General features: G+C 40.5%; 1 protein-coding gene across 3 annotated transcripts in view; it reads right to left on the reverse strand.

Annotated features, from left to right (window-relative positions):
• Window positions 1-12814, reverse strand: part of rbm25b (RNA binding motif protein 25b) — a 98521-nt gene that overhangs the window by 57239 nt on the left and 28468 nt on the right. For all 3 annotated transcript variants that reach the window (XM_043698354.1, XM_043698355.1, XM_043698356.1), the window contains exons 2-4: window positions 8462-8582; window positions 7807-7856; window positions 3506-3553 (exon numbers count right to left, since the gene is read on the reverse strand). In XM_043698354.1, the coding sequence (XP_043554289.1) occupies window positions 3506-3553; window positions 7807-7856; window positions 8462-8567 (204 nt within the window). In that variant the 5' untranslated portion in view covers window positions 8568-8582. The remainder of the gene's footprint in view (window positions 1-3505; window positions 3554-7806; window positions 7857-8461; window positions 8583-12814) is intronic.

Consider the following 12814-nt stretch of genomic DNA (forward strand, 5'->3'; position numbering starts at 1 on the left):
ATGCGAGCATAAGAGGTACAGTTAGCAAGTTTGCAGATGACACCAAAATTGGAGATGTAGTGGACTGTGACTATCGATGATACCAATATCTCAGCAAGAGGCCCAGCAATCACTTCTCTAGCTTCCCACAGAGTTCTCGGGTACACCTGATCAGGTCCTGGGGATTTATCCACCTTTAACCGTTTCAAGACATCCAGCACTTCCTCCTCTGTAATCTGGACATTTTGCAAGATGTCACCATCTATTTCCCTACAGTCTATATCTTCCATGTCCTTTTCCGCAGTAAATACTGATGCAAAATATTCATTTAGTATCTCCCCATTTTCTGTGGCTCCACACAAACGCCACCTTCGCTGTAGTGGACAGCGAAGAGGGTTACCTCAGACTACAACAGGATCTGGACCAGATGGGCCAATGGGCTGAGGGGTGACAGATGGAATTTAATTCAGATAAATGCGAGGTGCTGCATTTTGGGAAAGCAAATCTTAGCAGGCTTATACACTTAATGGTAAGGTCCTAGGGAGTGTTGCTGAACAAAGATCTTGGAGTGCATAGCTCCTTGAAAATGAAGTCGTAGGCAGATAGGATAGTGAAGTAGGCATTTGGTATGCTTTCCGTTATTGGTCAGAGTATTGAGTACAGGAGTTGGGAGGTCATGTTGCAGCTGTACAGGACATTGGTTAGGCCACTGTTGGAATATTGCGTGCAATTCTGGTCTCCTTCCTATCAGAGGGCAGAGGTTTAGGGTGAGAGGGGAAAGATATAAAAGAGACATAAGGGGCAACTTTTTCACACAAAGGATGGTATGTGCATGGAATGAGCTGCCAGAGGAAGCGGTAAAGGTTGTTACAACTGCAACATTTAAGAGGCATTTGGATGGGTATATGAATAGGAAGGGTTTGGAGGGACCAGGTTCTGGCAGATGGGACTAGATTGGGTTGGGATGTCTGGTCAGCTTGGACTGGTAGGACCGAAGGGTCTGTTTCCATGCTGTACATCTCTATGACTCTAAAAGTGTGAAGTGTATACAGTCGAAAATAAAAGTGAAAGACTGAAATAAATACAGGGAGACGAAAAGCAAAAGCAATGGTGAGCACAAACAGATGTAAAGGAATAGAGATTGACTGAGGCACTGCTCATTGTCAAGGAGAAGAATAGATGGAACGAACAACGCTTACAAGGAACTGACAAAGGAGACAGTAGGAACACAGACAAAAAGCAGAGATACGTAGCACAAAAAAAGGAGATGAAAAGAAGTTTTCCATTTGTATGGTTGAGAACACCACAAATCTAAAATGCATCCCAGAATGCAAAATGCAATTTGTTTATTTAAGTTTCAGAAGGCTAATCAAAAGTTCCGCTTCTAAAATTGCCAATAAAACTTTAAAATTTAACAAGTTCAGGATAGAATACAGTGCTGCATATGAAGGTAGAGTATGGAGAAGCATCAATTGTGGGTATTTTGCTGGATTTGTGGAATATAGTGTTCAATAAAAAAAGTGGGACAGCACAGTGGCTCAGTGGTTAGTACTGCTGTAGAATGGGATGCTCTTCAAAGGGTCGCTGCAACCTCAATGGACCCAATGGCCTGCTTCCACACTCTATGAATTCCATGAAAAAAGCATACAGTCTCAAAGCCAGAGATAGAACTATCAATGTTATAACATGGTGAGGCTTTTGAACATGTTTACATCTTTCAGCATTTTGTAAGCCTAAAAATTAAACAATTCTGGTGAGGTTATGCTAAGACTATAAAATGGATGGATCAACTGGATCAAATGGAATAGAGTACATAGTTTGTCATTCCAAAAATTGGGAACTAGAAATGTTGAAAATGCCACAATGAAAAACAAGAAAATTAAAATGAGAAGTAGTTGAGCTGCAAAGTTAGTTTAATTCCTATAAAATATCTTGTCCATAATTTTTACATTTAGCGGTCTCACCATGGCTAATCCACAATTATCTCCACAGTTCGTCTGAATAATATCATAGCCCAAATTATGTCTCAACGTTTCCATCATTTAAGATTAGAATATTTATCAATGCACCATTGTCCTTTAACAAAAACTGAACGACTTGTCAAAGAACAAGCATCTGCAATATATATTGAGAACATCGACTCTTGATTGCCACAAAGTAACTTACACAATTACCATAAATTAGCCATTTGCACACAGTAACAGAATCCACTTAGCCAAGTTTTACAATGCAGTTTCAATGTAATTACGGAACACTAAATTCTAACTTAGAGAAAATACATCATGTTGGGTCTATGTAGAAATTAACAAACAAGATACTGTTTTGTGGCATTGATCAGAGTCAACAGGGAAGTCTTATATCGAGGTTTCCTGATGTTTCAGCAGGGAGGAGGCTGGAAGGTTGCAACTGGGATCTAACAGGACTGGAAGCTTTGTCCATTTCTTCAATCAACCAAAATCTGTTGGCAACACTTGTTCCTGGAAGAATTCTATTCTCCCAGTTTCTCTATTTCTGCCACTTGTTCTAACTTTCCATAATAGTGCTTCCAATTAATCTTCATGTTTCAACAAGCGAAGGATCTCTCCTAATTTTGGTTGAAGACACTCAGCCATGTCCATTAGTGTTCTCGGACTTCTGCTTTCAACTTGAGAAAAACAGCTCTCTTGCTCTTCTTCTCACAAAACAATGGCCTCTGCACTCTTCAAATCAGCCCTGTCATTTCTGCCACCTTCAAGATGCCATTATCGAACCATCGTCTCCTCCCCTCTCAGTACTCCAAAGGGCCATGCCCACCTCAGCAACTGTTGCACTCCTCAATCTCACCCGAACAGCCCTTCCCCACAGCATGTATTTGAGCAAACTACACCTGCTCTTTCGCCTCCTCCCTAGGTCCGAACATTTCTTCCAGATGAAAGTAACGTATGAATACTTTCCAATTTAGGAGATCATATTCGCTGCTCACAATGTGCTCATTTCTGCACTGGGCAGACCAAACACATGTCATACCAGCTGCCCAGACCTCCATACAGTCACAACAAGTGTGACCTCAAGTTTCTGATTGTGTTATTTTAATTCACCTTAAAAATATGGCACTTTGAGCATCATACTTGAAACACAGAATTACACTGAAATTATAGCACAGAAACAGGACATTTGGCCTAATTCTGTTTTGGTATTACCTCTTGCCCTGTTGCCATATTTGTTGATTTCCATTTTTCTACCAGTAGTTCTCTTAAATTTTGTCATGTTCTCAACTGTATATGACTAATTCCAAGAATTAATTCTGATTACATACAAGATGCCCTTCTGTTTTTGCTGTTTAAATAAAATGTTTGGTGTGAGGAGTTAGTGCCCATAATGCTACACATGGAATCTCCAAGTTCAGCAAGAGTGCCTGGAGATTTCACTGAGGAATTAAAAAAAGGTGTCCAGGGAAGTAGGAGAAAAGGGCAAAAGGAACTGATTTCATACAATGATTAATGTTCAGTTATAAACTGCCAATGGCAGCGGTCCCAGAACAGGTTACCTGTTTGCCCTCTGTTGGGCAACGGTTCATGGTGTACAGCATGGAGACCTGAAAAGGGGGAGGGAGACAACAACAGTATAAATACAACATATCTTACACAACATGGGAATAAGTTTTTGTCACACATGGAAGACAGTTTTACAAATGGCACTTCCTATTCTAAACTGATCCCAGTCTGTTAATCTATTTGCATGCACTAATAAATGAAAAGTACCAACACTTCCACATAAACCCCTCTGAATATGGAATGACTTTTCAATGGATATAACTGAAAATTAAGAAGTTTTAAAAAGGTGGTTTTGCCAAGGATGTTCACTTCAAACAGCTCAAATTACAACTCAATCATCAAATATGGTCGTGCTCATCTTAACTTTTTTTTCTCTCCGAACTGCAAAAATGCCTACTTTGAGTTTACGTTTTCACCCATTTCAATTTATACTGCCAGATTCTACTGAAAACTGTTAAGAACATTTATAAACAAAAGCTCTCATCTGCTCTGTGATTCACAAGACCACTGCTAATTGTCACCTCTGCACTTTTTCGACCTACCCCATATCTTTTGATTCTCTGTGTTAAAGACACAGTCATTAATTTTGAAATAAAAAAACAACTGAGCACCCACAACTCTTGGTGTAGAGCATTCAAAGGATCTCTACTCTCAATGTTGAAACTATTCATCTGAATCCTTAATTAGTTGACTGCTAATTCTGAAACTATGAACAATAGTTTCCAGACTCTTCAGGCAGGGAAAACAGCCTGCCAGCTCATTGAGGAATTTTACATTAATAAGATCAAATCAATTTTCCTAAATTTCAGATAAAACAGGCCCATTTCGCTCATCTCTGACCTCATCATTGCACCCCTATTTCCTATGTTCCTATAAGGCAGACCTCTCATTTCAGAAAGATATATTTACCTCAAGATTAAGCAGAGTGTGTACTTTCCCAAGAAAAGTCTTAGATTGGTTCAGAAACCATAAGATAATTCATGAAAGAGATGCAAGAATTTTCATTTTTACTTATTAATGGATCACTTCAATTTAGTTACTTATATTCACACAGTGGCATTAATATTTCATTTAGTGTGAGGCACAGAATATTAAATCAGTCTAATTTCCTTTTCTTTCTTAATGGGATTATTGAAATAATTTATCTTCAGGGATTGCACGAGCTTTCAGCTTTTAATAAACTAAAGTAGTTTGTTTCCAATCAGGAGATAGGTTTTTCCCTCACTCTACACAAATGGGTCACACTCAGAACAGTAATAGGATTATTACTTCAGCACTCTGGGTTCAAAGACCAAAGTTTCCAGGTCCCTGTTGTAATTGGACGCAAGCACTTCTTAATGGCATAAATTGAGTTGTAGCCAGAGGGTCCCTGACACATTAATACTGGTCTGGGCAGCATTGAGTAAGACTGCAGAAAGGATTGAATGCTTACAGAAGCAAGAAAGTGATTACAAAAAATAAACCAATTGTTATGAGCATTCAAAAATGTGAAATAACATTTCTTTTACATTTGGACTGTTAATTTCATTTCTACATTTCAAATAAACCAGTCCTCAACACGAATTTGGTTCTAATCCTCAAAATCAAAAAATTTTGAAATAGAAAAATAAACGACTGGAAACATTCAAGAGGTCTGGCAGCATCTGAGGAGAAAGAGTGTGGATGTAATATTCAGAACTGTGACCTCTCGTCAGTACTCAAGGTCATACGTCTGTCACAATACTGGCTCTTCTTCCAAGGTTACTATGTCCTTGAGAATTTTTTCCCAGAGGGGGTAATTAATTTTTTTCCCCCCAGAGAGGGGACTCCAACTAGGCTGGGTTTGAAAGTTTTATTGGGGCCTTTTTGTTTACCCTAACAGTTTATATCTCCAACCCAAGTCTTTGATGTCTTAAAAAAAGGTCTAACCAAAAGGATAGTGGCCAGCGAGCTGCGTAGCTCGCCTTCATTTACATTGGAGTTTTTTTTAAATTAAGTTCAGAACTTTAGTGGGTTCAGTGGCAGCTAAGTGGGGAAAAGGCTACAGGATCTTTTCTCTCTCTTTCTGCCCTTCTGACTTCACAAACTGCAAGTTGGCTGTCATTTTTAGTCATTGTGCTAAGGGACGTGCGTAATGGGACTGTTGGAAATATTTTCAGAACAGCATCATTACATTGGGTTTGGAGAAGTTATCTGGTATTCTATTTTCTGTTTGCTACATTTCATTCTGTAATTTTGTAAATAAATTGTTTGCTTAAAATTTGGCAGCCAAACCAACTACTCTAGAAATATCCACGATAAGTTTAGCTCAAACAAACAGCAAAGTTACAGTCTGGGCTACTTGCTTAAAAGTGTTTTGAGGGGTCTGGCCGAGTCCATAACACCTCTGAAATTTTAACTGTTCCTCCCTCCAATACTGCCACACCTATTGGGTATTTCCAACATTTTGTGATATTAGTTCAGATTTCCAGCATTGCTTTTGAGGTAAGGTAGAACTTGCTACCAGAGGTCAGTGGTTCAAGTAAATAGCATACATGTGCTCAAGGGGAATACGGAATCAAAGTTTGCAATGATAAATTGAAATGAAGAAAGATTGGAGAAGGGTCAAGAGAAACATGACAATGGCATGGACTGGTTCGTGTGAATGGCCTGTTTCTGTGTTATATATCCTTTGCAATCCTATGTAATAGTAAAGCATTTTGCCCTGTTGTACAATAGCATTAACATTTAAATTGAGCATCCAGACAGCCGTACACTAAAATACTTTCCCAATGTCTTTTTTCTGTAACAGCACACTGTCATTTGAACTATCACCTTTCAATCTGAGCCTTTATGCTTTATGAACCAACCATTAACTAATTCACAGCAACTGCTTGTAGTCTATTAACAGAAGGCCTTCTGCACTTTCAAATATGATAAATTCTATTTTTTCACGTTTGAAACTATGAAGTTTCTGTCCGACACCAAACATATTTTGTGCTGGAAATCATAACAACGGGGCTGGGAAAATTTAAAGGTAGAAAGGTCTTATGTTAATGGATGTGATGGAATGTTGGCCTTTACCTCAAGAGAGCTGAAAAGCAAAGGACTACTTCACCAATATTCTGGTTAGACCTCATCTGAAGTGCTGCATTAGTTCTGAGCTTTCCACCTTTACTGCCTTGTCGAGAACACTTTGCTGATTGATCAAAACCAGGAAGAAGACAGTTAATTTTTAAAGGCATGGTTGCATGGACAAAGCTTTCACTCCTCCTTTGAATACAAGTTATTGTGACTGTCCTAATTGAGGTATTTAAAATGACATGGGGAGTCAACAGGGTAAGTATAGTGAAATCAGAAGAATTTGATTGAACTTTAAGATTACATGCTGTGGTTCTGTTCGCCGAGCTGGAAGTTTTTGTTGCAAACGTTTCGTCCCCTGTCTAGGTGACATCATCAGTGCTTGGGAGCCTCCTGTGAAGCGCTTCTGTGGTGTTTCCTCCGGCATTTATAGTGGCCTGTCCCTGCCGCTTCCGGTTGTCAGTTTCAGCTGTCCACTGTAGTGGCAAGCACTGATGATGTCACCTAGACAGGGGACGAAACGTTTGCAACAAAAATTTCCAGCTCGGCGAACAGAACCACAGCAACGAGCACCCGAGCTACAAATCTTCTCACAAACTTTGAACATTTAAGATTACATCTCCATCCCCCATGATGTCAAGAAGCACTTCATAAAGTAGTGAGTGGAAACAAGGAAGCATTACCCATAACTCCAACAAAAAACTGTTTAAAGTGGGGGGGGGGAATCAGCCATTTCAAGACCAAGATTGAAAGCTTTTGGTTAGATAAGGGCATGAAGAAGGGTGACTGGACCAAAGCATGTAGACAGTGTTAAAATATTGATCAAATAAATGAATTGAATTGTGAAACCAGGGCCAAGGAGCTAAATGGAGCATTCTTATTTCAGGCAACATCAGGCATAGTATCGAATTTCAAAGGCTCACTAATTGTAGGGGAAAAAATCTCTTCTTTACTACCTGTCCGAACTAGGAAGACAAAATAATTAAAGAATCAAACTTGTGCAAAGAACTAGATACTCTAGTGTTAAATGTTAAAAAAGATTAGCAGGTCCAAGAGTTTTGCTTTAACCATTTATTCCACCTGCATTATATAAAACATCAAGTTAGTCATGGATAAGGGAGCAGATTTTAATTAAAATATTATCATTCAAACATAATCACAGGCTAACTTCACTTGTTTCTCCAATTTGGTTCCCGGCACCATTAAAAGCTATCAACATTTTTGGACAATAACATCCAAGCTTGGTAATACTTACAGTTGTGGCAGGTGTCATTATTCCCATTGGTACAGGAATCACAGGTGCCCCTAAAAATAGTAAACATAATGTTGAAAATGTCAAACAGATCTTGGTTCCAATTTAGCAGCTCATGCTACTCTATCTAGGTAGAGATCCACCAGGGCACACATTATGGATTAAGGCTAGAACTTTTTGTATGCCTATATCTCTATACTTTGGGAGAGATAGTGGACTAGTACTCCAGAAACCCTGTTCAATTCCCATCACAGTAGATGGAACTTAAATCAACCTAAAAATTTGGAAAATAAAGCTAATTTTAGCAAGTGACAACAATAATTATCATGAATTTCCCTAAAAGCACATGTGATACACTGATATGTTTTAGGGAAAGAAATCTGTTATTCTTACCCAGTCTGGCCTACACATGACGCCTAATGCACTGCAATGCGGCTGACACTTAACTGTCCTGAAATGGCCTAAAGATGCCTCTTAGTTCAAGGACAATAACAGATGTGCAACATATGCTAGCAGTACCCACATTTCATGTAAGAATAAACAAAGTACATGTACTCACCAAACTATAGGAATACCTGCAAAAGACAGACTGCTGAGAAGACACATTTCAGTTTAAATTTTTACTGCTTAATGAAAATAACTTATTCAATTTACATACCAGGTGGCACAGAAGGAGGAAATCCTGCAAATTGTGGAGGAGGAATACCCGGCGGTAGTGGAGGTATTCCCAAAGGAGGACGATTCATGTGTGGTGGAAACGACATTTCTTCAGCACCAACCTACAAGAAACAATAGTTACAAGATTCAAAATTTTCTAACTTTGCTGCAATAAGGCAGATTTGTCAGAAGAAATTAAGACACTTTGTACTTAATTATAATGATCATAACAAAGGCTTTCAGACATCTGCCGTGCCAACAAACATCACATGCCCGCTCAAACTCACCACTTGCCCAAGTTAAACATCATTCAGGGCTCTCTGGGCCATGCTGTTTGACTGAATTGATTGAATGCATCCAGTGCTGTTTTGTCATTATCGCCTCTTGACAGTCACCCTCGCAGCTTGAAGGAGAGAACCTTGTGACCCCACAATCCAGTTTCTCAGTCCAGAAAACAAACAGTACCCTAGCCCTGAAGAACCAGAGGAAATAGCTTCCAATTCCATGAACACTCAAATATTATCTTTGTATTTTGGATCTAATTTGCTAGCTCCCACCTAAATTCTGACCAGCATGCCATATTGGGTATTTTCAGACGTCAGGCCACAGCCACTACATCATCCTCACCAACCCTACTGTCACTTGCTTGCAGCAAAAATGATGAGAAAATACAGTGAAGCATAAAAATAGTGAATGCTCTTAATAATTTAAGTTGGCAAAGTGGTGTCAGTAAACAGAGGACTTTGGTTCAAGATAACTTAACAAAAGAAATCAAAGACATTAACAACACCCGAGGGGGGGAAAGAAAGCAGTTGGCCTGATCACAAATTCACTAACGATGAAAGGTGACGGAAACCGATTCAAAAAGGCATTGAAAAATAACGATGAGGAAAGAGTGAGTAAATGAGCACAGACAGCTTTTTCAAAAGGTTAGGCACAGCGCAATTGAGTAAAGGGATAGCTCTTTCAAGGGTTCAACATAGTACAATGGATTGTTCAGCCTCTTCGCCCAAGGCAATGCTGCACAAGCTTGGAAAAGCATTTTTAGAACAACATGATTCAATCTTTACTGAAGCGTGATTACACCGATTTATAAAGTATTTTTACAGACAATTTAGAACAAGTGACATATAACCTCCTCCTTTTCTCGTCCCGAGGACAGAACACAGCAAATTAGGCAGGAAATTAAAATGTAGGTCCTCTAGGGTAGTAAAATCTGGATTACTTAGGGTGCCAAAAGCTAGTGAGAGTAGGAATAGGAGGATAGAGCAGATGTGCAATGTGGTTTAGAAACTGGTCCAAGGGAGAAGGATGCACATTTTTTGCATCTGAGGAATCTCTTCTGGGGTAGAAGTGACCTGAATAAGAAGAACAGATTGCACTGGAGTTGGAAGGAGTCTAATTTACTGGTGGGGAGATTTGCCAGAGGAACTCAGGAGAATTTAAAGTAGTAAGGAGAAGACCCAAGGAAAAAGGGAAAAGAGAGATCAGTTTTAGATTGTGTCTCAAACTGCACTAATCAAGCAGTCACGGCAGGTAGGAACAAAGCAGAGAACAAGGTAGGGCTGATACAATAAACTAGAAGAAAGTGAGGACTGCATTAAAAGTGGGGATACATTAAACTACATTTATACCAATGCAAGAGGAATGCGACAGGCTGACAGATAAAGCAGATGAGCTCAGGATATGGTTGGGAACATGGCACTGGGATATCACAGATATTACAGAAATGTGTCTCAGGGATGGGTAGGATTGGCAGGGTATAGATGCTAAGAGTATAGAAAATGGGACAAGACGTTACGGCTATACTTGGAGGATATTCATGGGAGTAGGTCAAGGGAAATTATTTGGGTGGACCTGAGAAGAGATGATCACCTTTTTTGGGATTGTACTGCAGACAACCACTCCCCTCAAAACAAAGGTCAGCTAGAAATTGAGAAGCAAATTTTAAGGTGATCTCCATTATCTGAGAGAATAATATAGGGGCCAATGGTAGGGGATTTTAACTTTCCAAACAAGGACAGTGACGACCATAGTGTTAAGGGCTTGGATGGAATGGAATTTGTTAAGTGTGCACAAGAAAACTTTGAAATTCAGTATGCAGGTGTACCTACTTGAGAAGGAGCAAAACTTGACCTTCTCTTGGAAAAAATAAGAGGTGTCCGTGGGGAAGTACTCTGGGGCCAGTGATCATAATTCTATTAGCTTCAAAATTGTGACAGAAAAGTATATACCAGATCTAAAAGTTAGAGATTAAATTGGAGGGAGGTCAATTTTGACGGTACAAGGCGACACGGTGGCGCAGTGGTTAGCATTGTTGCCTCACAGCACCAGGGTCCCAGGTTCAATTCCAGCCTCAGGCGACTGTCTGTGTGGAGTCGGCACATTCTCCCAGTGTCTGCGTGGGTTTCCTCTGGGTGCTCCAGTTTCCTTCCACAATCCAAAGATGTGCAGGTTAGGTGATTTGGCCATGTTAAATTGCCCATAGTGCTAGGTGCATTAGTCAGAGGGAAATGGGTCTGGGTGGGTTACTCTTCGGAGGGTCGGTGTGGACTGGTTGGGCCGAAGGGCCTGTTTCCACACTGTAGGGAATCTAATCATCAAATCTAATCAAGAACTTTCAAAAGTAGATTGGGGGTGGATAGTCACAGGTAAAGGGACGGCTGGAAAATGGGAAACCTTCAAAAAAGTGACAATGAAAGACCGTATGTCTCTGTTAAGGTGAACGGCAAGGCTGGTAGATGTCGGTAATGCTTGATGACTACTGAAATTGAGGTTCTGGTGAAGAAAAAGATGGAAGCGCATGTCAGGTATAGACAGAAGGCATGGAGTGAATCCCTAGAATAAGAGCAGTTGAGGGGGAAATCAGGAGAGCAAAAAGGGGACACGAGACAGCTTTGGCAAACAGCATTATGTCGAATTCCTTGGGATTCTCCTAATATATGCAGAACAAAAGGGTAACTAGGGAGAGAATAGGGCCCATAAAAATCCGCAAGGCTGCACAAGTGTGGAACCGCAGGAAATAGGGGTGATACTAAATGGGTATTTTGCACCAGATGTACCCTAGAATTTTGTGGAAAGCTAGGGAAGAGGGCCCCTTGCTTAGTTATTTATATTGATAGCCACAGGTGAGGTGCTGGAAGACTACAGGTTGCCTAACACAATACCACTATTTAAGAAAGATGGTAAAGAACTATAGACTGGTGAGCCTGATATCAGTGGTGGGCAAGTTGTTGGAGGTGATCCTAAGGGACAGGATTTACATGTATTTGGAAAGGTAAGCACTGCTTAGTGAGAGTCATCCCTTTGCGCATGGGAAATCGTGTCTCACTAACTTGAAGGCGGCAGAACAGTGGACGTGATCTACATGGACTTCAGTAAGGTATTTGACAAGGTGCCACAAGGTAGACTGGTTAGTGAGGTTAGATCACGTGGAATGCAGGTAGAACTAGCCATATGGATACAGATCTGGCTCGAAGGTAGAAGACAGAGGGCGGTGGTGGAGGCTCTCTTTTCAGACTGGAGGCCTGAGACCAGCAGTGTGCCACAAGGATCGGTGCTAGGTCCACTGCCTTTTGTCATTGATATTGATGATTTGGATGGGAACACAGGAGGTACATTAAGTAAGTCTGCAGATGACACCAAAATGGGTGGAGTAGTGGACAGGCAAGTAGGCCAAGGAGTAGCAGATGGAGTTTTAACTTAGATCACTGCATAGATAGATGGAAGATTGAAGGTGATGCTTGGTATGCTTGCATTTATTGGTCAATGCATACGAGTTAGGAGGTCACATTGCGGCTGTACATGAAACTGGTTACACCACTTTTGGAATACTGTCTGCAATTCTGGTCTTCCTGCTATAGGAAGGATGGTGTGAAACTTCAAAGTATTCAGAAAATATTTACAAGGATGTTGCCAGTTTGGACGGTTTTAACCAAAAAACGTGATGCTGGAAAAGCACAGCCGGTCAGGCAGCAGCTGAGGAGCAGGAAAGTCGACATTTCAAGCACAAGTTCTTCATCACATTCCTAACAAAGGAGTTATGCTTGAAACGTCGACTTTCATGCTCGAATGCTGCCTGACCGGCTGTGCTTTTCCAGCACCCCACTTTTTGACTCTGATCTCCCGCATCTGCAGGCCTCACTTTCTCTTGGAGAGTTTGAGTTATTGGGAGAGGCTGAATAGGTTGAGGGCTTTCGTCAAGAGAATCAGAGGTCCAGTGGTTATCTTATACAAGTTTATAAAATCATGAGGGGATCAGATAAGGTGAATAGCCAAGATCCCTTCCCCAGATAGCAGAGTCCAAAACGAGAGGGCAGAAGTTTAAGGTGAAAAGAGAAAGTTTCAAAAGGGA

This window comes from Chiloscyllium plagiosum, chromosome 10 (assembly GCF_004010195.1).
Source record: "Chiloscyllium plagiosum isolate BGI_BamShark_2017 chromosome 10, ASM401019v2, whole genome shotgun sequence".
Lineage (NCBI taxonomy): Eukaryota > Metazoa > Chordata > Chondrichthyes > Orectolobiformes > Hemiscylliidae > Chiloscyllium > Chiloscyllium plagiosum.